Source organism: Chamaea fasciata, unplaced genomic scaffold (genome assembly GCF_029207755.1).
Source record: "Chamaea fasciata isolate MVZ Bird 193981 ecotype frontalis unplaced genomic scaffold, bChaFas1.0.hap1 SCAF_6, whole genome shotgun sequence".
Lineage (NCBI taxonomy): Eukaryota > Metazoa > Chordata > Aves > Passeriformes > Sylviidae > Chamaea > Chamaea fasciata.
Window position 1 is genome coordinate 9,473,887 of NW_027094091.1, and position 27,188 is coordinate 9,501,074.

A 27,188-nucleotide genomic window follows, 5' to 3' on the forward strand; every position below is an offset into this window, starting at 1 on the left:
AGAGCTGTTGAATTTCTCACTTTGTTGTGACTTTGGAATAACAGCACAGATTCCTGTATTTCATCCTTTCATTCCCCACCATTCCTATTATTTCTCTTACACTTTGTGCTCTAGGACAGCATATTGAATTAAGCTCTTACAGTGTAAGATGCTCCTGTAAAAGCAAAGTGCTTAATACCTACTGATTGAAATATAACCCTGCTAATACATCACAGAACAAAGGTCAAGATGCTAAAGTTTTTACAGACTAATAAAATGTTAACGTCTCTTCAGTAGCAAAAATTTATCCAACACACAGATTTTAGAAGACAAGATTGAGGTACCTATTTTAAAGAAGCACAAGAGAAAAACATCAATTCTGGTTAGGGCACAAATAAAACACTGTACCAAATAGGATTTGAGAGTAAAAAATACAGAATGAGAGTAATTAGGTGGGGTTGTATAGAAAACATCCTTTCTGAATATCCAACATGCCAGATATTGTACTGCACCATGGTATACTAAGGTGACAGATTCAAACAACTGGTTTGGAGGAGCTAAATCATTAATTTATGCAATCAATTAATTAAAAAAAGTACCAAGTGCTCTTGACTGTTTTACTAACAAGTTATAAATCACATAGACTGGGGTGTGATCAGATTGTAAGGGATAGTAGCTATAAATGGATACTAGAGTTTGTAGGAGTCCTATTATTTTGGGAAAATATGAATCACACAGCACAGAGCATGATCGGACTGAAGTGAGGGTGTTATTCACTAAAGAAATATTTTTAAAATATAAGTGACTAAAGAGGGAGTAATTGAATTTTATCTCTTTTAAAGAGGCCTCAAATAAGCACGGTTAAAAGTTAATTATCAAAAAAAAAAAGGTAACTGGAAAATAGTGGGAAATTATTACGAATAAGTTTCTCTGCAAGGAGATAACCAGATATTTCTCATGAAAATAAGTAACAGAGAACACATAAAAATGTGACAGAATTACAGAAAAAATGTGAAGAAGTGGCCGCGTTACACTTTTGTTGGTAGGAAATCATCCAGCTTTTTTTCAGATGTTAAAAACCATATGATAAGTCATTTGCTAATCAATGATGACCTCTAGGAAATCAGATAACAGAGCCGGCACAGCACTGGCTTTATGTTTACAGTCGCAAAGCTAGAAATGCTGTCAAGTTGACATGGGGGATTCTGCAGCAATTTCCCAGTTAGTATTTTTCCAAATTTAATTCTTAATTTTCTGCTCTCCTGGGAAGGAAGAAAAACATCATCATTACCCACAAGTTGCTAACTTCATGTAGCATTTGCTTCTTATTTTTATTACAGAAATATGTGTGAACAAATAAAATTATCCTTCAACCCTTTTGGTGTTGCTTTGAAATGTAGAAGTGTAGCAGTCTAAGAAAAAATGGGCAAATGAACAGAAAATGATTACTGAAGAGAATGGTGATAGTCTCACTGACTCTGGTGTGCTTGTTTACTCAGGTGTTTATAGGTAGGGAGAAATTTTGGAAACAGAGCCATGTTACCAAAGTAACAGTGAGATAAGGAAGCTCCTCCCTCTTCCAGCCATCCAGGATTCCTCGGTTTCACTGGAAATCTGCTGAGGGATCAGCATCTGCTGTAGCCAAGTTCTCCATGTCAAATGGTTTCATTTCCCCCCTATTTCTGTGTCAACAATGCGGTTTACAGATCACAGCTTCTGCAACTGCTTGCTCTCAGAGCAGACGCCGAGCCTCGGAGATGGACCCTTTTTGCCTGAAGGCAGCTCTGGCTTTTGGACAAAAACAGTCTTGACAATGCAGACACTGAGTATTTACCTCCTTTAATAACCCACCTTCTCCAGAGACAGGAACACAAGAGGCTCTAAAAGTCACAAAGCAGAAGTTATTTCCGTGTCTCACCTTTTCTAAGGCACTTAGATTCCATTTCAGCATTAATCGAGACACCAGAAGATGAAACTGGCACGGGTCCCAGTGGAATACCAATACCCAGTGGTTAAGTCAGTAAAAAAGGCAGGATAAAGAGTTCACCTGTGACACTGCATTACCAGAAAGTTTTATCCTGAAAGAACTGGAGTTCATTTTGCCTCAAAGGCATTTATCCCTCCAAGGAGGAGAAACAGACTTAGGATTTGGCTGCAGGAGGGACTCAGGAACTTCACTGGAAGAGTTCAAACTTTTCATTGTCTCACTGCGAATAATCAGACTTGTGGCTTTAGATTTGTCAATACACTCCTGATGTTTAGTAGGAATTAGAACCATCTGCTGCCCACACACGGAAGAAAGGCCTGGGATGGAAATTAAAACTGAGCAGATGAAACACTAGGACGCAAAGGTAGCTCACAGCTTTAATTTCAAATAAAATCTCTAAACTTGAAGAGCTTGAATGAAACTAATCTATGAACTTCTTAACACTCCTTGATTAGAAGCAAGGATTACCACCTCCTAAACAGTACTTCTTATCTAGCTTAATGTCAGCTAAAAGAAAAATGAAGAGTAAAAGTTGGCCAGTCTGTAAGAGTAAACCTGGAGATGTACACATTTTTCAGGATGCAAGCTGGATGCAGAAGCTATGACAGAATATTGGCACTTTTTCTCCATCATCAGAAGAAAACAGCTAGGTGTGTACTCTGATGAAGCAGCAGTGTGCACTTAAACAAAAAAAGAATAGAACCTATCAAGTATGTGTGAAAGTATCAGCAGGAACGGTCTTTGTTCCTTGAACTAAAGTTGCAGAAATAAATGAGCCAATTTTTTTTTTCCTTAGGCTTTTTCCTCTGGGTTTTGTCTGTCTTACAATAAAATCTGTCAGTTCATGAATTTATACAATATTTACAAAAGCACAAAGAAAACACTGTCATCTATTCCTAATGAAGGCCACCAGTGCCTCCTGGAAGGGAGCTGAAGTGCCACATGTGAACTGCCAGCACTGCACTGACCTCGGGTGCACTGCAGAGTTACTCAGATGATCTTCACTCCCTAGGAGCAAGTCTAGTTTTGCATTTCTTATGAAGGAAATACTACTTGTGGTTTTCTGAGAGTTATTTCTGGAAAGAAAAAAATACTTATTTGGATATTAGTTCTGTTAACGCTGATGTAAGTTGAGATTAAATCCATTGTGAACCACCAGAGTAAAATCTTCTTTCACAATTTCCCCCCTTTTCTCTCATTACCAAATGAACGAAGAAGGGGTCACTGAGCGGGCCCAGCTGCTTGGTGTGCTGTGCATACTGACAATGGTTTTTTCTCCCCTCCTGTCTTCAGCATGCAAACCTGTTTCCACATTTATGATGGGAAAGACTACCGTCAGTCTGAGTTGGGGAGCTCCAAATAATACAATTCTTAGAAAATGAAAGGTAGCCTGCATCACGTCTCATAAATAAGTTTAAATTCTTTCCTTCTTTTTCTTTTTTGTAAAATGAAAAAACCCCAAGCCCCTGACTGCCCAAAAGTAACCCCATTATCCTCTTCAAAGTGGCAGTTAGATGGAGAAAATTAATAATGGCTCCTGCAGACTTAATGGACAGAGAGACTATAAACCAAAACCAGAATGGTGCTATTAGATTTCATCTACTACAAACTACCATCCAACCTTGTGATACTTATTGATGTGCTTGCACTATATCAACTTTAAATCACCATAAAACATTGCCTAACTCAGTTCTTCCACTGGCCAGGTGCTCTTACAAGGCAACTTTGAATATTTGTGGTGTCTCCAGAAATCTTATAATTTTGTATGAGGTGAAACTGATAGATCCATGTGGGCTCCACAAAATACTTCATAAAAATAAATTCATGCAAAAGTGGTAAGGTACTTTTCAAAAGTTCATTTTTAGGTGTTTCAAATGTGGTGCTTCATCAGTTCATGCCAAAGAAAACCCTTCATTCAGATTTTATTGAAAATAAGGGTTAGGTTAGGGTTGAGTTTAACTCTTGTAAATGTTCACTGACCATGAAAATGGTGAAGTATTTCTATAAAAGCATTAAAACTCCCCAAACTGAAACAACTAGTAGAAATCTCTTGGACTTAAGTCCATCCTTTTGAGAATGGAAAATCTGATTCAATCCACTATAATTTGAATTCCAACTGAACAGCCTGCTACCATGGCTCTTAAGAGTTTACTGGATGCTGAATTTCATCTACCAGGAAAACCTGTTAGATTTGATAATTTAGTTTTTCAAGAAACAGTCCAGGGGACCAACAGTTAAACTAAGGAACCTCTACTAAACAGAATAATGAAAATTAATTAATTAGTTTCCTTATAGTGCTTTGATAGATGCATTGAATAAATCTGAGATGATTCATCAGTCAAGTGCCTTTGTGTGGTAGGTATTAGAATTATCTGTCATTAACCTTATGCTACTAATGAAGGTGCTTGGGTAGAGAAGTTAAAGGACTTCCCAAGATCACATCTGAAGTTGGCATTACAACTCAGGTATTTACTTTAAGTCATCAGAGATAATTTCTTAAAAAACATAAAGAGATTCATGAGGTAAAGATCATGACCCAGAAAGGCACCATCACTTCTCTAGCCTCAATTTCAGACGGCAGAAAAAAAAATGAGAGATGGTGGTGAAAAAACATTCCAAGCAAAAGAGTTACCTATCCAAACCTGGAGAGGTACCATCTAAGTTCTGTTTTGTTATATTATTATGTTTTTCCCCAAGAATCTGTCTCACAATTTGATTTATTTTGTATGATTTACATTATAGTTAAGTGACACCTCACTCTGCGTTTCCAACAAAACCCATAGACAAATCTAGTTGTCAGTGAATGTCTCGAACAATGACAATCCATCTTTGTTGTTATTAATGTTATGGTAAGAGGTGGGGAAGGGAAAATATTCTATAATGAAAATAGCTTTTGAGAGAAGATGTAAATATTCTGCAATATGGAATATAAAAGAAACTTAACCTCCTTAAGGCTCAAGCTGACAAAATATATTTTTAAAAATGTATTGGCTATGCAGAGAAAATTCTGCCATTTATATTCAACAAATATCAAGGAGTGCAATTTTTTTTTCCTCAGGATGGAAAATATAGGTTTCGTGTAAAGAAATATTAAAACATGTATTATTTTTTTCCTGACCTTTTGACAGGCTACCTATTGAGCCTGGTAGGACATCCAAGAAATTCATATTCGGATTTCAAAATTAATGATTAATACTACAGACTTTTCACAGTATTGAACTGGCAGTGCCAAATTCCTCTAACATGAGCAAGTGCAACTCCACGCACTTCAGCAGAGCTGTGTTTGCATATCTTAGCAAGCAATTCTGGCCCCGTGCCTGGGAAAGCATCTTACATTTCATAGTCACTTGATTATGTCTCATCTTTAAACCACACTTTACTGTTTTCAAGATACTTGACCCACAAAACCAGAGAAGTCCATCTGCTAAGATTCCATTGTGCATCAGTAAGTAAAAATGATGAAACTATTTGAAGCGCAAAATCTAGTATAAAAGGAACATAAACATATTCCAAATACGTATTTGCTTCTGCAGACTGACGAACTTGAAATTTAGGGTTAAAAATTTCACTTGCGTTAGAAATTCATTTCTTCAAGATGCTTTTTACCTGAATCAGAAATAGTTCTTACAGCTAAAAGGCAAAATCCACCCAAAAAATAAAAACCCCATCCTTCGAAAAGAGTAAGAATGCACCCACAAGCCAGTACCAGCAGCCACAGACATATAAGATTCAATTAAGAATTTGCTTCTAATAGTCTGGAACAACCTAGTAGAAATGAAATAAAAATATTAGATATTAGGCCCAAGACATCTATTGATACCAACAGTGTTGCTTTTTAGTGGGGTACAAGACAACCACATGTCAAAAATCATTAACCAACCTCCAGTTTGGTCTAAAATACAAATCTAGTGTAATGTTAGGCTTGTAAAACCAAGACTAAATAATTAAAACTGCTAATTTTTAATTAAATAATTAATTAATTAATTAAATTAAATTAATTTTTGTTCCATAGAATCACAGAATTCCCTGGGTTGGAAGGGACTTTAATGTCCATCCAGTTCTACGCCCCTGCCATAGGCAGGGACACCTTCCACCATCCCAGGTTACTCCAAGCCCCATCCAACCTGACCTTGGACACTTCCAGGGATTCAAGGGCACCTTTTTGGGGGCATTAGGGTCTCACCACACGCACAGAGTAAAGAATTTCCTCTTAAGAACAAACTTAAATTCTCCCTCTGACAGTTTAACAGCATTTTAGTTCTTTCTTCTTCCCATTAAAGTTGTGGGTTTTTCTGGCAGGGAGTTTCTGGCTTTTTTTTTTTTTTTAACTACACCCCTAAAAGGTATTTTTCCTCCTTTGGTGCCATTACCTCTTATGGTATTTTTAAAATATTGACTTAGCTATTTTTAACTTTTTAATAATGCTATTAGGCCTGTCATTGCAACATTTTGTTACAAATCTGTGGAGGATGTGACTGCTATAACACTAACCCCACATATGTTCACTGCATACAAGCCTACAACTCCACTGGCACTATAATATAACTATGAACAAACATTGTGGAAGGGTTTTCCATTTGTTTGGGGTTGTTTGGGTTTTTTTTTTCCTCTCTTTATATACCTACCAGCTATTTTCTTTTTCATTGCCACAGCTCCAGTCGCAAGGAGGCAGCAATAAATCTTTACACATACACAAGGGCTGGGACTGAAGGTTGCTGACAGCCCTGTGATCCTCTTGCAGACAACAGCAATAAACCTTACTGGATACAGCACTGTACAGAAATTTTAGACCCCCAAGACCTTCCTTTAGGCACCTACATGTTAAGTATTATGGCAAACACCTGATTTCCAGAGCAGAATAAGGTACCTTGACTCCCTGTTTGGGACATGGCAAGAACCAGATGCTCCAGAACATTTGAGAGCACACACCCACTGCAAAAACACATCCAGACACTTATGTTATCAGGGAACTATCCAGATTTAGTCCATATTACCCAAGAAACCCTTACTCTTTGCCTCAGCTCAGGCTCTAGAGAATTAAGATGAGTCCTGTTTTAACAAAAGACATTCAGAGGGTATAGTTCAGTACTTGTCAGATCAGTGGTTCCCTAACTGTATTTCCCTTTGCTAAATAGCACACTGTGTGACGAGAAAATATGTTGCAAAGGGGCTACAAAGCGTTCAAAACATCGCTAGTACAGAAAAATGCCACACAATGTTATTGAGCAAATCACTGAGTTAAATTTTTCTTTAAAAACACAAGCATTTTTCATAGTTCCTGGCCTGTTGGAGGGCAAACCAAGACAAACATTATCATAATTTTATTAGATGCCCACTCCATGAGTATCAAAGGTTTCAATCATCATATTTTATACTCCTTGCGGTAGAATAAAGCTATTTCAATATCATCCCTGAAGATTTGTAATTATCACTGGTCGACTTTGCAGCGTGTCTCTTCAGAAAAAGAAGATCCTATAAATATATATGTTTAGATAAAAAATACAGACCTTTCAAGACTATGTATGTTCTTAAGGCTGTGCCTTCTCTGTAAGTCCTTTTCCTTATTTTAGTTCAGACTGACGAATAATTAAGTTTAGAGCAGTTCTTAGCCAGAACCAGATTGTGAAGCACCAATTTGGCTTTTTACTTAATAGACATTCAGCTCAACTGTACTGTTAGTGAAGCTGAACTGGAATTTACTTCTTGTTGCTTCTGTCTTTTGACAAACTGCTGGAAACACCGTTTCTAACGTGCTCAATTGCTTTAATGAACTGTTAAAACACAGCACTTTCCTCTGCCTGTCATTTGAACATTTCCTGGGCAATCACCAGCAGCATGAAATTGACCAAAACTCCTGAAACAGCCCCTCTAACATTTCATCCAGTATATCCCTTTTCCTGCCTCTCCTAGAGGTGCCAGATGGAAATCTGGCCATGTCAATGAAGCGACTTACCTCCACTAACTTGTTGGCGTGTTCACGGAAGACCTGAGCGTATTCCTTCACTTCCTTCTCGTTCCCGCTTTTGGCGGCCTCGATGAGCACCAGCAGTGGGACGTTGGTCTCCAGGAAAGAGTCTGATATGTGATCCATCACTGCCTTCCGGAGCTGTGAAAAAAGGGAGCAGAGCAGTAAATAAAGAACATCTATCAGCACACGTTCCCACTGCTCATATTTAAGCACTGATGTGTTGCATCTCGCAGTGTTATGTGGGAATTTGGATTTTTTGCTTTCTTTCCTCCAATATTTCCAGCAAGCATAATTAAAAACTTGAGGGCCTAGGCTCTGCAAACCCCTCCTGGGATTTGTGCTGACATACACCTAATCCCACTGGCCTGAATGGATCTGTTCAGAATGATGGTGATAACTCATGTAAGACATAGAAAATTGATGAGAATTGAAATCTCCACACTACTTGAAAAAACAGTTCAGCTCACTAAAAAGCCAAATATGGATTAAGGAGCTTAACTCCAAGCAACCATTAAAATATTATCCTGAATATTTCTAAGCCTTCTCTAATTCCTCCAGTGAATAGTATTCCATGCAATAATTAATATTTTGTGTAGCAGATGCCTTGTGCTTTGTATTCCCATTCAAAAAGCTCTAAGTATAAACAGAAAACGTTTTTAGCATTTTCCAGGCAGATTAGAAAACATGCTACAATTTATTCTAAAGGAAGAAAAAGCCACCTTACAATTTACTGAAGATTTAATACCTGTTAGTCCATATAAAAATCTATTTGAAACAATATTACTGTAAGAATGATGTCACTAACCTCTTTTCCACCTTGCTAATGACCACTGATTAATGTCAAACTTCACTAAAATTTGAAAGACAGCCCGAAAGATGACTGAAATCTTAAATAATTCTTCCTGGAAGCTTAATTGCTCTGTAGAATTGTGAATCAGAAACATCTTGATTATGTTTTCTCCAGCTTTTGGGTTGTTTAGAATGAAAAACTGTGGACTCAAACAGAAGCTAGGAGCTATTCAGTCTAGAGGCTTGGCTAGCCATTAGTCTCCTTAAATCATGCATTTTTAGTTAGATGAAGCATCCAGAGAGGTAATTTTCTCTATTCTGCAGCCCAGACAAGAAAGCTTTAGCTAGACAAGGTGCCATCAAAACACACAATCACACCAAAAAGTGGCCTATTGTCAGACATTGCAAATACATAATCCAAGATGCGTTTGCTATTTGATGACAGCAATTCTCAGCTCTATTTGAATGAGGGGAAAGCTTACTTTGAATATTTTCCTTCATTCCCTGAGTGCTGCAGTAAAAACAAGCAAATCAAAATTACATATATGTGCTTGCAGGAGGTGTTTCTTTTATTTCCAGCACAACTGAAGCAGTCAACGTATTAGAGCCGTTCTCAATTCTCCTTAAAAATTAATTCTACTCAGATTCAACCTGGAAAGTTTTTTTTTCCACTTTCAAAATGATTAAAGGCACTCAGAATAGCTAACTCAGTAACACATACAAACAGGGGGAGGACAGAAGACAAAAAGAAGAAAAGAAACATCTATCAGAGACCTGCCAACAGTTTGGAAGCTGGTGTGTGTTTGCTACCACCTATTACATTTCCATCTTGTACTCTTTATTTTTTCTCTCATCAATCTGCTGCTATCCGCTTGCTGACTCTTATTTTATACTTACATTAAAAGCTCTTTCAGAGCACACTGTGGATCTATTTGCACAACATTTCATACAATGAGACCCCGATCCATGAATAGTTTTCATAGGTCCCATCTCAATATAGATATTAATACTGCTCCAAGTACATTTAAACATTGCAAGAAAAAGAAGAAAAAATATTCTAAGACGCTCAGTGTCAGAGAATAGTGCAGCAGCACAGCACCCTGCAGTCTGTGGTTAATAGATTTCCAGTCAGTATTTATAGAAAGTTTTTAACTTAAAAATTCAGAACATGGTGAGATTGTTGTGGTTGCTCTGTGCTAGACAACCAGGAGTTGGACTCAATGATCCTTGCAGGTACCTTCCAACTCTGGATTATAATCTGTGATTCCCTATTAAATCAACAGTTTCACCCATAGCCAGAATTAAGGGAGAAGCACTGTGAGAGAAGGTGCATCATAAATTTGCATAATTCTCCACTGCAGACATCCATTTCCCAGGGCTTGCTGGCAAACTCCAGGTCAGATGCCTCGTTTGTGTACCCATAGTTAGACTTTGATGCCCATTGTGCCAAAAAACACACAAAGCTTTTAAAAATACAGTGTGGCTTCCAGCTCATTCTCAGTGAAAGATCCTTAAAAAATTCCACTTGCTCAAGTTCAGCACGTGCCAGTGAAAACCTACTGTCCACTGCACTAAAAAACCTTACTGTAAATGCTAAATGAGCACTGACACTTTTCTGTTTGTATCCTGCCATAAGGAGGGATCTGTTCCAAAGGCCTGTATTTATTCAATGAACAAGCAATTCCATTTTTAATCTAAGGTAATGTGGTGTTATAGATCGGGTTATAACAATATGCCCCATGGAATTGTAACAGTAGCCTCAGGATGTTCGAGCAAGCACCTTATTTTCATCAGTGTTAAATATCTTCAGCCTACAACCACATACCAGAAATCAATAAAAAGGACAGCGAGAGCGTCGGCAATTTGGGGTTTGTAAATATACAGTAGAGCTAGAGCTCTTTCTGAACCAAAATTAATGAATGAATAAAATGGATATCTTGTTTCTAATGGTAACTGTGGGCTGTCCTCTGAGGTTCATAATTGCAGCAGCTGAAAAAAAGAAAAAGAATCTGAATTCTGACTGTCACAGATTTAATAAATCCAAAATTAATACATTCTATTTTTCTTCTGCTGTGTTAATCATAGGTGTCAGTAGAATATTTCTGGCCCCTCTTGTAAACAGGCATTATAATTTCTTCAGGAATTTGTTATCTGAGTTTTAGGACGCCCTTGCATTGAAGTTGAAAGGTAGAGTTAATGGGTTTTATGTACGCAGGAGACCACAAATTTTACCATCCTTCACCACAAGCTGTAAAGAACGGCTTGACAAAATCATTTGTTAAATGTGACAGCAATATGAAGGTAAGACATTCATCCAAGAGCTCAAATGGATACATGACAAGGTAATATTAATGGCACAAGACAAGACATTGAAAAGTACTGGCTCACCATTACCAGTCTATTTGATCCAATTAGGGCGATTCATCAAGGTAAACAACTACTGGAAAAGCAATCTTGTGTGTTCCTGTGCATACTGCAACAAGTCACAGTGATGGCTTGTGCACCCAGAGATTTCAGTTTCCCAAAAAAATAGTGCCGGTTCAGAAGGGAATGGGAGAAGGCTGTGACTTGACTTGGAATGGTCATAAAGCAAGCAGCAAAAGCCTGTCGTGTTTCATTCCAAAGTGAGCAGCAGAGCTTTGCTCACACACCTGCATTTACAAATGCCTTTGAGTGCCTTAATTTATGCTGCGTTCTGATGTAAATATTATGACACACACTATTACTCATAAGACAACGCTTTAGGTTTTTTCCCCCCACTGGATTTTTAATTTAGAGATGAATTCAAAGCATGAATTCCACCACGTGAAACTTCATTTATTAGAGGAGGAAGCATGTTAGATTAAGGTTTTGCTAACATTTTGTCAGAGAGAAAACTTTATTAATGTACATAAAGCTAACAGAATAATAAAGTTGCCAGATCAACAAAAAAATATAGAAGGAAAACATCAAGACCTGCAAATATTTTTGAAAGCATGAATGGTGCACAGGCAGATTTTATGTCTTTCCAGTTCAGTCAGTTTTGTCAGTTTATGGTGCACAGTCAAGTTGCTGTTTTTGATAGCATCATGCTCTACTGTTCTAAGCACTATTTAGGGCTGCTTTATCATTGTCGGTTCACAGCCATAATTGAGCTCAGAGAGGTTAAATGCCCACCAAAACGATGCTTTCTATGGTTATATAACAATTTTAGAACCAAAATGTCTCAGTGCTACTTACAGCCTAGTAGAGAATTAAACGTCTAATCCTGCCACTGGAAGGTAAAGGCACAGCAGGAGATTAATGACTCAAACAGATTGTTAAACTTTATAAAGCCTGGCAGCACAGAGCTGCCTGTAACAAAAGTTTACCAAGGAGCACCTTATTCACCATTTTCCATTTAACTGGAGCAACCCAGCTCCAGTTTGCACCTGCAGAGCACTCCCCAACAGGCATTAATTCAATTGAAAGGGATGAAAATAAAGCCTTCTCCAGTGCAGTGAAGGTGTGTCACTTCCAATATGCTGTGAAATTGAGTTCTGGAGAATAAGGCAGTGCCCATTAGAAGCTGCTGCAGTAAGGTGCTAAAGAGAAAGTCTCAGTCAATTCTGCAGACTGTGTCACACGAGAATGTGACCAAAGAATGGTAACTTGGGGGATGGGGACAGCAGCACCACCAATTATGTCTTGGCAGATAAAACAGCAAAAAGACTAATATTTAGAACGTATGTCACACTTCGACACCCAAACTACAAATCTATGGACTATATCAAAAAAAAAAAAAAAAAAAAAGGTAAGATTTGAGACAAAGATAAATCAGGAAGAAATACTGTTACAAAGATAGGTAATACTTATTATAATCATGAAATGGCCTGCATCTTAAAGATCATCCAGTTCCAACCCCCCTGCCATGGGCAGGGACACCTTCCACTATCCCAGGTTGCTCCAAGCCCTGTCCAGCCTGGCCTTGGGCACTTCCAGGGATCCAGGGGCAGCCACAGCTTCTCTGGGCACCCTGTGCCAGGACCTTTCCACCCTCACAGGGAACAATTTCTTCCTAAAATCTAATCTAAACCTGTACTCTTTCAGTTTGAACTTAATATATTTTTCCATATGTGAGCTTTCCTCTCTCTACAGAGAAACTGCCATAATAAGGAAAAGACTTGGAGTGAATTTGCCAACGGAAAGCGAGTGGAAGAGACAATTTTTGACCAAAAATCTGAAAGAGTATAAGAAACACAGACAGAACTATTCCTTCTAGTCATAGGCCACTACAAAGGATTCCTCAAAATGGTTCATGGCCCGAAGCATGGAAAAACCCAGTTACCAAGTGCTAAGGTACTTAATCTCCATTGATTTAAATTTGTTTGTTTGTTTGTTTGCTGGGGTTTTTTTGAGGGCCTAAGGTGGGTGGTTTATCAATCCTCATGACAGAAAAATTTTATACTGCCTTTTCAAAAAAAACCCCACATTTTTCAGTGCGAGCAAGCCTCAGGCTTGCAAGCAATATTAGTTCAGTTACATAAAAGCAGAGGAAAAAAAATCATATTTTTGGGGGAATGATAACCACATACCTCTCAAACATGTGAGGATTATCAGGGTATGAACTCTGTCTTTCATGTCCGGATGGAAGGATAATAACCCAACTCTGATGGCAGTGCTGGGATTCTATTAAATATTTATTATTTCTAAAAAACAAGAATTATACAGGGGATTAACAGGTAGGGGGCAGTACAGAGATTTCCATCAAAAATGTGAGAAAATTAGAAATACAGGTAGGAACTGGGCAGACAGTGAAAAGCTTTAGGAAAGTCAAAATAACCCAGAAGTGAAAAGAAACTGATTAACTTTTGCCTTCTGTATGACCTGAGAGGGTAGAATTGTGATAAAGTGAATGTGGGAGGATGAAATTGCAGAGCAGGAAATTACATGTAGGAACAAAAAAGGGGCAAAAACTATAGGTTATCCTAGCCGAGAAAAGAAAGGGATATGACTTTGAAAAATAACCTTGTGAAAACTTAAGAGGACTGTAAAATGTCAAAAATGTCACCAAAACTGCAAACCTAAAGGGTCTGATGTAAAAGAGGTGAGACAAAGAAGAGGGTAATGAGGAAGAATAGAGATAATGGATTAAAAATCCAAAGATTAAACTAAGAACCACAACCTACTGTGTAGCTTCATATACTGTTTCAGGCCCTGTTGAAATGATACCTAAATCAAGTAGAGGGGCTTTGGAGCTTTATGGGGTTTTTTAATCAAATACAGTAAATAAAGAAATAAAATGCGGGGAAAGCTGGTTTAGGGAAATGAAACAGGTATTTGGTCAAGAAGAGAAGGAAATTTTCTACGAAAACTCTTAATGAAGTTATCCTCACCATGAGCAGTCAGATCTAATAAGTCTTACAGGTTTAATACAGTAAATGTCACACGTGTCACACCTGCAGTCCCACCCAATCCAGCTGCATGAACAGCCTGGCATAATAAATATTGCCATCAGCTTCTCCAAGACATAGAGACTGAGCCCAATGGACGCTGATGACAGCTCTTGGGTAGACCTGTCTGTTGAAGTGCCAGGCAATGGCTGAAACGAGATTAAAAGCTGATTGTGTGCTGCAAAAATGGATTTCTCATCATCCTGTACAAGAATCACTCAAAGTCACCAGTGGATCCTGCCCCATGGACAGAGATGATTGATATCTGATACTATCAGTTATCATCCATGCCTTTCAAAAACCCTTACAACAGCGAGATCAGTCTGGGTTTTGTTCTTGGGTTTGTTTGGTCAGGGGTTTTGTTGTCTATTTTCTCGTTTCGCTTATACTTTGTTTTCTTCTTCTTTGCAGTAGTTTTTACACAGTAAGAATTGGAAACAAAACCTTTTGTACCAGGTTGTGTAATTACAAGTAGAACATAACATTAAAGATATTTCATAACAGTTAAGAGTTAGTGAACAAAATTAATGTCAATTAAGAAACAAATGTAATGTTGAAATCCCACTTGGCAATTAAACTCTATGTACTGTGCCACAGCTCATAAAGCCATTAGGAAGACGGAATTAGAGAAGTCTTTGGAAAAGGATTATGTTTTCCTCCACATTTATAGTGCTCCTTACCTCATGCTACTGCATAATTGATAATGAACACCAACATTTGAAGCTGTTGTTATTAATCCAAACCTCTGTAAGTTCCTTTAGCTGATGTGAGTATAGGTCATTCTCGAGATGACACTACAGAACAGTGAAGGCTTCTTTATGTAAAATTATTATCAACAGAAACCTCTTAAAATACATTTCTCGTGCGGTTTTGTCCTTTTTTGTCTAGTTTGTAGGTATTTTTATTTATAATGTAGCAACATTATACACTTCCATTGAGCTGCTCCCACATTTACGGTGTCTTTTATCAAAAAGATTTTTTAAAAACTCCATACCTATTCCTCTGCAGTGATTACAGAGGCAGGCATCTTCTAAACACAAAAATTTGTTGAAATATCTGAGGTTTTACGAGGGCTCATTATTTGAGGAATAATACACAAACTATGTGCAGTAATCTCTTCCAATGCAATAGAGCTGTCGCTGAGTTTTGCCTCCTAATTCTTCTCAAGGCACTTTGAAAAGCCAACCCTCTGCTCGTGACTTCAATTAAAAAAAATAACAACAAAACAAAAAAGATAAAATGAAGTCCCTATTTCAAAAAGCAAAAGCAGCCATGGTTACTACACCGTGGCTTTTGCCAGAAAAAAAAGAATCCATCATGAGTATGATTTTTCAGAAAAGTTTCTTTTGTTTGATGAAAATGTTACACACTGCAGCCTTACCCAAACCTACCTGATATGGGCACGGTTTCCTGAAATATGGCACCATATGTGCATCAGTAAACATTATGCGTAGAGTAAATTAAACCAAGCCTTATAATTAGGCAGTAAGGAAATTACTGCAGACCTGAAAGAGTAAATCAGCAGTATTAAAGCACTCTACATTTCCTCTGGAGCACTTCAGAGCACCATAAAAACCTCAATGTCACAGTGATAAACACCTAGAAGTGCATTTTGAAGGAGGCAAAGACATGGGCGTTCCAAGAGGTTAAAATCAAAATCCTTATTGATTGTAATTCAAATAACAGTGAATTTTCCCTAATTCTTTAGACCAGATTTCTGAAAATTTTACTTAAAGTCCTTTCCTGAAGTAAATACACCAGTTTTCCTACCAAATGGGGGCAGACAAAAAGTGGAAGTATTGATCAGCATGCCAGGGGCTCACAGCTCTCTCAGATCAGGTTGGTGACATTCAGAGTGTCCCTACTCCTGGGGCCATAAATTCAGTGGGAGCTGGAGGACCAAAGACTTCATCAAGTGGAGCGTTGCTATCTCTGCCTTCTAAGCCAGGATCACACCAAACTCCAGCCTAACACCTTTGTACAGGCTGCAAAACCTAGAAAACAACTGCAAATCTAGAAAAGGACTCCCCACAATGCAGTGCACCCATGTTAAATGAATACATGTAGCCCTGGCACAGAAATAAATCTGTAATAGCACTTGATAGACTGCTTTTGGGAAGGCAGCTTCCAGAGTTCCATATTCAAGAGCACTGGAGTCACTGCAAATGAAGATCAAACCTATTAAGCAACAAGGAAAAAGTGCTGAGTTTCTCACAAGCAAGAGCTGATGCCACAGGTGGCCTTAGGTCCAAAGAGGTTTAGATTAATTTGTGCCTGGCTGCCTTTAAAAAATGCCAGCATTTTGTCAAGATGTATTTTCATGCAACAGAATGGGGCAATCTCAGCAATAACACTGCACTTCTCCTTGGAAACAGCCAAAACCTCCTCTTTGGAAACACAGCACTGACTCCTGTGGATCGTCTGTTTAAGTGTGACCTCACTTCTACTCTGCCTTTGCAAAACAAATCTTAATAAACATTCCTGCAAGACTCAATTCTGAAGTTACAACCTGCATGGATATTCTGCGACTACTTCACACTTGCATGAAGTTTTGCAACTTCAGAACACTGCATCCACTCTTACAAACTCTCACAGTGTTATGTGAGCTTGGGAAGGTCTGTGACCTTTTTGTTCTCTTTTTTTTTCCCCTACTTAAATTATACTTGAATTAAATTAATGCAATTAATTAATTAATTGAATTTCTTTCCCTCTTTAAATTATATCTTGAATTAAAAAAAAAAAAAGCCCCCTTCAGGATTTATAACCTTAGCCAATGCCCTCTTGTTTGCAACAAAGGGCACATCAGAGAAGGAAAACACCCTTCCCCAGCCACCCCAGAAATGCACCTGGTGCTGCACTATTGACTGCTCCAGTGGATAGCTGGAAAGTCAAAGGACTCCTCGCTCAAACCTGCCTTTAGGGTGCCTGAATTAGAAAACAGATTGTTCACGACTCCCTGTGTACAAAGAGCTCATACAAAACACATCCTTGAAACCCCAAGTGACCCTCCAGAGATGAACTCTCCAGTGACTGTAAGGGAGGCTGAAGGAAAACCACTTCTTTCTATCACCACCTGATTTCTCTAACTGACATCAGCTGGTGTGAATTTTCAGCATTCTCTCTTTCCTCTTCCCCCTGCCCCTTCAGTGTGATTTTTTTTATTTCTTTGGGTGTGCTCTTCATTGCCCTTGGGAAGCTGAAAGGAGTTTGTTATTTAATGTATACCGAGTTTGATTAGAATTGAGTTCACTGTTTTCCACTGAAGATTTTGGGTTGCTTTTTGAGCCCTTATGCTTCCCTTGGGCTTATATCTTAATATTGAGATGCTGTGTACCTCCTAATGCTGGTACAACACAGAATACCTCAAGTGAGGCAGTTTCACCTTCAGAAGTAACTTTATTTTCTGAGCTTTAGACTATTCTTCTAAAACTGGACAGTAAGTCTTGCTTGTCCTCACAGAGCATAGTAAAGTGAGGATAAACAAAAAAAATTAAGTCAGTTAATCATGATTTAGAGCACCAAGATTTAATTTCTAGGTGCTGCTGGCCTTCCCTACAGCATTTGCAAGTCATCTGGTCTGGGTGTGAGACAGAAGCTTTGCTGAAATAAGATGATAAAATTTCCTCCTTTAGACGATGCCCTATGTTTTCCTCAAAGGATTTACATCCTGTAAAGAAGCAACCTATGCATATCCTTGAGCAGAGAGATTTAAGCCCACAGACTGAAAACATTATGTAAGTGTCTATCCATAATATAATTGACATTGTATGGGTTAGCTGCAATAAAATCTGTTCCAACAGAACACATTCTTTCAGTTTTAGGTGTCCCGTCAGTCTAATTCCACGAGTTAATATTCATGCTTTTTTATTCTGAGAGTCCTTCTAGAGTCTACACCAATTTTTGGCAGGCTTCAAAGTGCTAAGCTTTTTTTTTTTTTCTCCCCCTAAATATCATTTATAAACAGCAATACAGCTTAATCTACGTGGAAATGAGTGACACAAAGAGCAAATGGAGACATGCTGCTGCTCAAGGACTGGAGAGGGAGATGATAAATAAGCCCAAGAACATGCTGAAGGCCTGGGATCTAGTTCAAACTGATTGTAACCCATCTTAAACAAAGGACAGCAAATTCCAAGTCCTTTCAGAGACCTATGAAGTTGATAAAAAACTGAACACAACCAAGATGTTGTCCCCAAGGCCTTTGTTTTACCAGATTTTCATTAATAAATTACAGGAGGTATTTGTCTCATCAAACTTTAAGCTTTTGCAAGCTTGAATTGCAGCCTAATACAGCTACTGAAACAGTACTGTCAAGGATTTAAAGATCACTGTGGATGCCTTCCAACTCAGGGTATTCTGTGACCAGAAGATAATATAATAATTGTGGATTGAAGGGAGGGATGTTAGAGAATATGGCTGGTAACAGGCTGATGAAAATCATGCCCAGAGTCCACCAAGTGTCTTGCAAAGGAATTTGCAAGAGCCCATCTCTAGCACAGGGGAATGTAAATGACTGATCAAATATACATAAGGGTCATGTGAAAGGATGTACTTACTGCATTATACATAAAGAATTGATTAGGGGTATAAAAAAAGGGCAAATATGACCAGGATTTTATTTTTTTTTTTTTTTAGTTTGGCTTCTGCAGAGTGTGTGCCTGGTAGAAAGACACCACAGCACGATCACTATTAATATTAGTTCATGCCTAAATGGCCAAACCTGATCCTAAATACCCCAAAGTGTGTCCCCATGCCTGGGACACTGATAGTGGCTATTGGGAAAAGCAGACACTGGAAAGAAGCAACTAATATCCTAACCCATTAGAAAGAGGGAAAACTCATCCAAACCAATGCAGAAATCCTGGAAACGCCTATCTTACAGCGTTCAGCCTACAAAGGAGCTATGATTACATCACCAGTCAGAAGGACAAACCCCAGATACACCTGAAAGCCATTTGTGGGAAATCATAAAGGAAAACAAGCTCCATTCCACTGTGGAAATCACATAAGGGGCTTATTTATGAACAGCAACCTGCTATGGTTATACAACACCAATGTTACTGCAGTGGCAGATAGCAGAGGAGAACAGAACCATACTCTGGGCTTTACTTTCTGCACTGGTTTTCTGAGGGAATGATGCTCATCACAGTGTATCTGCCTTTTTTTCTTTTTAAACACATATTTAATCAGTTGGCCAATTTTAAAACCATCTGACAGAGAGAAAAGGTCTTAAGGATGGTGAATAGCTGGAGTTTGATGGAATATTGTCTGGGTAGGAGAAGGGTGATCAAAATCACTGTCCTGTGGAGGGAAATTTGTTATGGGAAGTCAGAAGCTGGCTGGCCAGAGTACCCACGCAGGTGCCAGCCCATTTCTCTCTGCATTTCACCTGGAGGAACAAATGTGTCTCAGATGATGAGGAAAGACCAGGGAAAATGATGAGCAGGGGGTGAGAAACTGAGAGAAAACATGAGAATCAAGGACCTGAGATTATTGCTGTGGAAAGCCCTAAATAGACAGTACAATGCTACAGAAAGCAAAATTTCATTAATTCAGATGTTCAGAATTTTGGTTTTCAGTCCTGTGTCTACACAATATGGACTCCTCAGAGGCTTGTAGGATGCTGTCTGGGAAAGACAATCTAAGAAGAGGACATTTTTGATTAAAAGAAGGGCTAAAGTGGATTGTTTTTCCTCAGACAGTGGTATGAAGAATTCTCTTTTCCATATTCAAAATGACCATCTTAGCTGCTACCTGTATGTAGCTACTAAGAGGATGTCAACGCTATTCTGCTTTTTGTTGTACCTGTCCAAAAGGTTGAGCTGGATTTTACTCAACAACACACAAAGGCCACAAAACTATAATCAGGTGGCAAAAAAGTGAATTTTGATATTGCACACCCAAACTTAGATATCTAACAATCAGACTAATTTCTATTAGGCATCCATTCCATTAAAGTGAAAGCCCAGGAAGTCAGACTAAATGATCGAAAGTATATATCAAAATGCAACTGGAAATGCACTTATTTCAGGACTTTCTACTCCACAGTTCCTATTAATAAATATGTTTTAATGAAGTTTAGTTGCCTAATTCTGCAAGAAGCAGAAATCCAACATTAGGAAAAATACAGTACATTTTCATTTTTGCTTTATTAACATGAAAATTTAAAACCTAGCAAAATGCTTTGATACAAAAGAAAATCTCTTTGGCCATTGTAAAAATGAGGGTTTAATTTTTAATATTTATTTATATGTAAATATTTGTATTTGCAATGCTAGGCTAAAAATAAATTAATAACTTTCATAATGAAAACTGGAAGCTACTGGAAAAAATCCACAGTAGACTTTTCAACACTCTCAGGTTTCTTTTTAAAATAATTATTATTTTTTTTAATTTTCAAAATTAAATTTATGGATAATATTTGGAAGTTTTCCAGTTTTTAAGAAAGTGATAATTTTCTGTGGAAATTATTTCATGCAGTATTTCTAAGCAGCTTTAGTAATAACATAAACCTCAGTCTGTAGGAGTTGGATGAATTCTTAACAGCTGTATGAGACTATAATTTCCAGTATAAACTGAGAATTGGTGGTGAAAAAAATCTTGCTTCCGTCCAATTCCTTCCACTTGGAGGCATAGGAAGCAAAAATGGGCAAAAAATGAAATAATGCAGCAGGCTGCTGCAGTGGCAGCACAGATAGGTGGTATTTAAGGCAAAACAAATGGTTTCGGTTATTCACCTGGAGTGGAATGAAGCAGCTCAGCCATCAGCTGGACAAGGACAGGGGGATGGCAGCAGGGACTGGCAGGTGGGACAGCAGTGGCGGTGACAGCACAGAGCTCTGCTCACACAGCTCCAGGCCGTGCTGTGCCTCCAGGTGCTGTGACCAAACCCTCTGGCGTGTCCCTCCTGCTCCTCTCTCTTTCAGTGTCACCCCAGAGCTGCAACGCTCGAAATGCCTGAAATTTGGGATTACCTGTAGCATTTGAACTCTGGAGTTGGGGGGTCTCTTTCCTCATATGGAGGAAAAACAAACTAACAAAAGAATCGGCATCAACCAGCACCTGCTGCTGACCTGGCTTGCTGTACCAACAGGGAAAGATGTCTTTGTTTAGATTTTGGGTTTTGGCTTTGTTTTTTTAACTACAGGCTTGCATACGAATGGGAAAAAGAGATTCCAAATCTTGCCAACTGGCACAACTTTTTATCAGTTCCAGTGCTTTTCTCCAGCTTGTTCAAAATGAAAGGCTGATTCAGCCTGGAGAAGAGAAGACTTCCAGATCCTCTAGTACCTTCCAATGCCTAAAGGGCCTACAAGAGAGCTGGACAGGGACCTTTGGAAAGGGCATGGAGTGACAGCACAGCAGGAAGGGCTTTGCACTGCCAGAGGGCAAGGTTACAGAGTCACAGAATTTTTAGGGCTGGAAGGGACCTCTAGAGATCCTCCAGTCCAACCATCCTGTCAAAGCAGTGTCACCTGGAGCAGGTGACACAGGAATGTGTCCAGGTGGGTTTGGAATGTCTCCAGAGAGGGAGATTCCACGTTCTCCCTGGGCAGCTGTTCCAGAGCTCTGCCAGCCTCAGCATTAAGAAGTCCTTCCTCATATTGAGGTGAAAGTTCTTGTGTTCTAGTGAGGGGCCCTTAGTCCCTGTCCTGTTGCTGGGCACTACTGAAAGAAGTCTGGCACCATCCTGTGACCCCTGCCTTGGAAATATTTATACGGATTGATGAGAACCCTCTTATTCTCTTTTCCAGACTCAACAACCCAACTTCTACAGTATCTCCTCATAAGGGGGATGCTCCAGACTCCTCAACTTCTTTGTGGCTTGTGCTGGACCTTCTCCAGTAGCTCCTTGTTTAAATTGTACCAAGGAGCCTAGGTTAGATCTTAGGAAGAAATTTTTCCCTGTGAGGGTGGGGAGGCCCTGGCACAGGGTGCCCAGAGAAGCTGTGGCTGCCCCTGGATCCCTGGACGTGTCCAAGGCCAGGCTGGATGGGGCTTGGAGAACCCTGGGACAGTGGAAGGTGTCCCTGCTCAGGGCAGGGTGTTGGATAGAAATGGGTATTAGGGTCCTTTCCAACCCAACCACCCTGTGATTCCATGAAAATCCAGTCAGGAATGGCTGCAGTAAGCCACAGGCTGGTGAGATGTGTCTGCTTCCAAGAACTTGCTCAGTCTGACTTATGTTGATGTTCTTACTGGCAGTTTATAGTAAGACATAAAATTAGATCTCCACAATCGTTTACCAGTTCCCAGGAGAGTTTCATTTACAAGTTTAAAAGACGTAATTCCATCAGAATAAGAAATATTGAAGTGACTGTGAATTGTGAGGCAGAATTTTAGCACCGCGTGTTCCATCAACAATCATTTCCCATGTCTGCATGTTATGCAGATAATGAAATCAAATCTCTGAAATGAAGAGATAAGTGACCTGGGGAGAAAATGAAAAATCAGTCTTAGATGGACGATTACTGAAGACTTGTAAGGGAGCTTGAAAAAAAAATCTGTCTATATCTATATCTATATTTTTCATCATCAAAATGTTTGTTGTTGGTTATCTAGTTATATGGTGTTTACATTAGACTTCTGAAGTCTGAAAAGCAAGCTTTAAGAGGGATTCACTAAAAACAAAAGGCATGATGATATTCAAAGTTGGTTGTCTCTCCAATGATTTTGCCCAGAATAGAAAGACTGAAACAGTGGGACTCTGTAATCTCCACTGCAGCACATTTCCTCTGGATCTTCAGGCCTCTCTCCTCAGCCATTAAACCAAGCCCTCAGTGACACTCTCACATTCTGGAATGTAGCAGGGAATGCCCAGGCAGACACATACACAGGTACAGGGCTGATTATATCCATGTGATGAAGTACAACATTGATTCTGAAGGATCATGATTTACAGTCAGAATGAACATTGTTGAAAGCAGACTCCATCTTCCTCTACGTTTGTGCAAAACCCAGCACAATTATGATTTAATTTTGATTAGTTTACTAGCAACTGCCATAATTTAATAAACATTATACCTACGTGATTAACTTCCATAAATATCAGAAACTGTATTAAAAGCTTCATCTCCAAGCAGGAAAATACAATATCTGTGCTTCACTTTACCCACATCCAGAGTTCCAACCCCTCTGAGGCTGAACATTCCACGGGGGTGAACACACATGAGAAGCACACAGCTTATTAAGAAAGGTGCCATTTTTATATCACGTTTCAGAGTAAATTTGGCTTTAGGGATGAGTAATTCAGGCAACTGCTGAGAGCCTCACAGAACTAACTCATGTGTTAGTCTGCTACTTCCTCGAAGCAGTGGGAACAGAGGTGGGAGGCAACACATGGTCCCAGCTCCACTGCAGAGCCGAGGATCCCACAAATTTGGAGGTCAGAACAGCAGAGCTCTTTTCTTCTGTCATTAGCTGAGCAGCAGATGTGACGCCAAGCTTTACACAGCAGAGCGACTCAGTGATTCACATTGTCTGTACGTCCATTGCAATGGGGTTGTTATTTGGCAAAATAAGCTCTGAGAAAATCATCTTCAAACACGTCTGCTAAAGGTTAAGAAGGAAGAGCTGAAATGGGCTGAGTTTTAGCAGTGCAGAGCAGTGATTTCAAAATGCCTACAGGGGCCACTCTTTCCGAAGCTACTGTGCTGCAAATAGGTACCTGAAGATACATTTAAATCTTTACTTGGTTGGGCAGTTTTCTGGATTTGGGATCATTTTCACAGAGGTCAGGTAGAATTATATTATTATTATTATTATTATTATTATTATTATTATTATTATTATTATTATTATTATTAACTTTTATGGAAAATGCAGAATTAGGATCATCTCAAGGGAAGAAAAAAAGAGGTCAAAAGAGGCAACCTGTCCTGCCTTAACTTGAAGGTGTAAAGAGAAACCTAAAGATTTCTCCCTTTTGGTTGCCAATCTCCTTTCACTTCTTTTCCATCTCAAGCTTTTTGAATTAACCGTTCTTTCTTATCATAAAGCACAATGATAAATACAATAGAAGAAAGCCAAAATTTATGGTTCAAGCTAGGTTTTTCAGTTATTCATAAAATCATAGGATATTCTGGGGTTAGAAAGGGCATTTAAAGGTCGTATGGATCACTTCCCTGTGCCACATGCAGGGCCACCCTCAACGAGATCAGGTTGCTCAGACCCATCCAATCTGGCCTTGAGTGTTTACAGGGATGGGGCATCCACCTCTCTGGCAAAATTGTTATTTATTATGACCTTCTGTATCTTCACAGGATCCTTATTTAACACAGTACCTCAGAAGTTCTCTTTGAACATATTCTTACAATTATTCTTTTTCATATTCTGCTCATCTCTCCTTTTACTCCAGTGAGAGTATTCAAATCAAACACAAATAAGCACATATGCCAGTGTTTTTATGACTGGGGTTTTTGGGCTGCCAAGGCAGGGAAGGTCTGGACAATCTGCCTCCCCTCCCACATGGAAAGACCATTGGGGGTTACACTTGGAATGCATTGCTTTCTCCCTTTTTTTTTTGTCTCAGGAAATGCTGCTACCTTGCTTAATGTCATGTGCAATGTAGGGCCATATCTAAATGAGGACACCAATTCTTTATACCTCCACACGTGGCAGAACCAGTCTGAAGTTGGAAAGCAATGATTTCCTTGGAAAATCAAGAAGCATTATCAAAAGCACAGCTCACCTGTCTCCGAAGGTCTCGTGTTTTCTTGGTCATCTTGTCTATGGCAATGTTGAGTGGGTCTCCCTTCTCCTTCCTTCCAGTCTGTTAAAAATCCAAAATTATAGAGTTAGAGAAAAATCCTCCAGGTAATATAAACTTTAAAAAAAAATAGTAAGGATTCATCAAAGGAAATTTTTGCAGCTTTTTTGTTTGCTACCATCAAGTTGTTATTTCCAAAGTAATGTTTTTAACGTGTTTATGTGCAGGAGGCACAGAAGATTATTTTAAAACAATCCAAAAGTGATAAGAACAAAGATTAAGGTGACTCACCGGAGAGTTCAGAACTTTTCCACCAATAAATTATGTGCATATATTATAGCTAATACTCCAAAAAATCTGGCAAGACCTTTCACTATAAAATGATTATTAAGAGTTTCTAATCTCCATCCTGCCAAGCACTGGGAATGTTAAACATGATAATAAGCAGCAACACAGCTTGAGGACAGAAGGAAAATGGTCCCTATGCCTGTAACAGGAATCATATTGGCAGACATTAGGTTCGGTATAAAGAAGAAATCCACCTAAAAGACTTTCCTGCAGGAAGTCTCAAAGCAAAACTCCTCACGAAGATTAAAAAGGGGGGAAAAAGCCTTTTGTGTCTCATAACCAATGGGGGAAAAATACGGTTTTCAGGTTCAATGGCACAAAAAGCATTAAGTGACTTTGTTAGCTGTATTACCTTTCTCTTAAAACAACTCTAAAGATTTGTCACATCTCTTGCACATTGAACTCTGAAAGCTTTTCATCAAGAATCAAAATGATCTTCCATTCTTCCTGGCAGTACTCTTTCCCTCCCAAGGCTGTTTTCAAATGCTCCTATTTAGAATTGTTCCTTGCATATGATTAAGAGCGATTTTCTCTCTCCAGCTGAGCCTAATAGCACACACGTTTCTGGGAGCTATTGAGAAGTCACTTTTGGGGTGGGATGGGGATTAAAGACACCCTTTCAATGATATCCTCTCACACATACAGCACAGTTATCAGCCCTACACTGGCAAGAGGCCTCTGTTCCAGTCTTTGCTTTAGGCTTTCATTCCTGCCTGTAATTCTAATTATGACATGAGGCCAAAGCTTTTATGATCATTGAGAAATCTGTAAAACCCATCCCCTTTTTTCATTTAGAAATTCAAACATAACAATATCAAGTGCCACCAGAATTTAATACAAAACATAAATTTACCTCTTAGCTTTCTAAAAAGGATCCATTACAAATTCTGGAGTTAATCACACAAATTGACACCAGAAAACAGAGAGGGAAAGCATTTGCCATCACACAAGAGGAGGCATCTGTGTCACCCGCTGATATTTTTATCTCACTTTTCTTGCGTTCATCCTTTGACTGAGTTCTTCTGGTCCCCAGCTGAAGAGCCACGTCTCTTTAGCCTGAGCAAAGTCAGCACAGGCTTTTGGTTTTAGATGTCCCGAATTCAGTCCCTGGTATTTTGTTCAAGACAGCAGCTGTCATATGTGCATACAATCGAGCCTGTTTTTCAAACTGAAATTTCACAATAAAGCTGAGCAGGAAAGTTTGGTTCCGAAAGACTCTCCTGACTGCTGGAATGGTACAGCAGGGACTGCCAGGTGAGCCAGTTTCAGCCAGGTTCTAGTTTGTTAGAATACAGAGTTATATTCTAAGAGAACTTAGAGAAACAAAAAATTACTCTAGCAGTGCGCTGTGCAGTTGCTGAACCAAGTTTTCTTCGTGACATTCATGTTCTGGGATGCTTTATTTTCCCAGTCAAATAATTCAGTTTATCTAATATTCTTTAAATTATTCTCCTCCTTCTCATTTTTTAGGCTTTAATGGACTGGCTTAGAAAGATCCATAACCACAGAAGATATGCTAAGACTTTTTTTAGGGCAAAGACAACCTTTGTTTGGCACATTTTCTTTCCATATTTTTAATAATAACAGGGAATAATTTGCCAAACAGGCCAAAATTCCCGTGGGTATTAACACAATGTGAATAATCAAAGAGCAAACACCAAGACACTTTAGACTACATAGGGATAGTATTTTACAGCTCTCAAATAAAACAAGTGGTTCACAGTTCCTCTTCACTGATCTCATGCAGGGCAAATATATTTTGTATTCACCACCAACATGGTGAGGTCAAGCAACTAATGCTTGGCACCCACTTAGGGGGTCAGAAAGTTGTCCTTGAGCAGGAACTTGGGAATCCTTCCAGGATAGTCAGCTGTGGGATACACTGACACTAAATAAATTAAGCATTTGATAAAGTACACCATTTAGAGGCAAAGGCTCCTGGGCATTGGAAAAAAAAAAAAAGTAGAAATTTTGAGATTGACCTCGAAGTTTGTAATT

The 27,188-nt window shown here is 38.9% G+C and overlaps 1 protein-coding gene across 3 annotated transcripts in view; it reads right to left on the reverse strand.

Annotated features, from left to right (window-relative positions):
- Positions 1 to 27,188, reverse strand: part of CTNNA2 (catenin alpha 2) — a 466,643-nt gene that overhangs the window by 91,288 nt on the left and 348,167 nt on the right. For all 3 annotated transcript variants that reach the window (XM_066185389.1, XM_066185388.1, XM_066185390.1), the window contains 2 exons: positions 24,825 to 24,905; positions 7,920 to 8,072 (listed from right to left, as the gene is read on the reverse strand). In XM_066185389.1, coding sequence (XP_066041486.1) covers positions 7,920 to 8,072; positions 24,825 to 24,905 — 234 coding nt within the window. The remainder of the gene's footprint in view (positions 1 to 7,919; positions 8,073 to 24,824; positions 24,906 to 27,188) is intronic.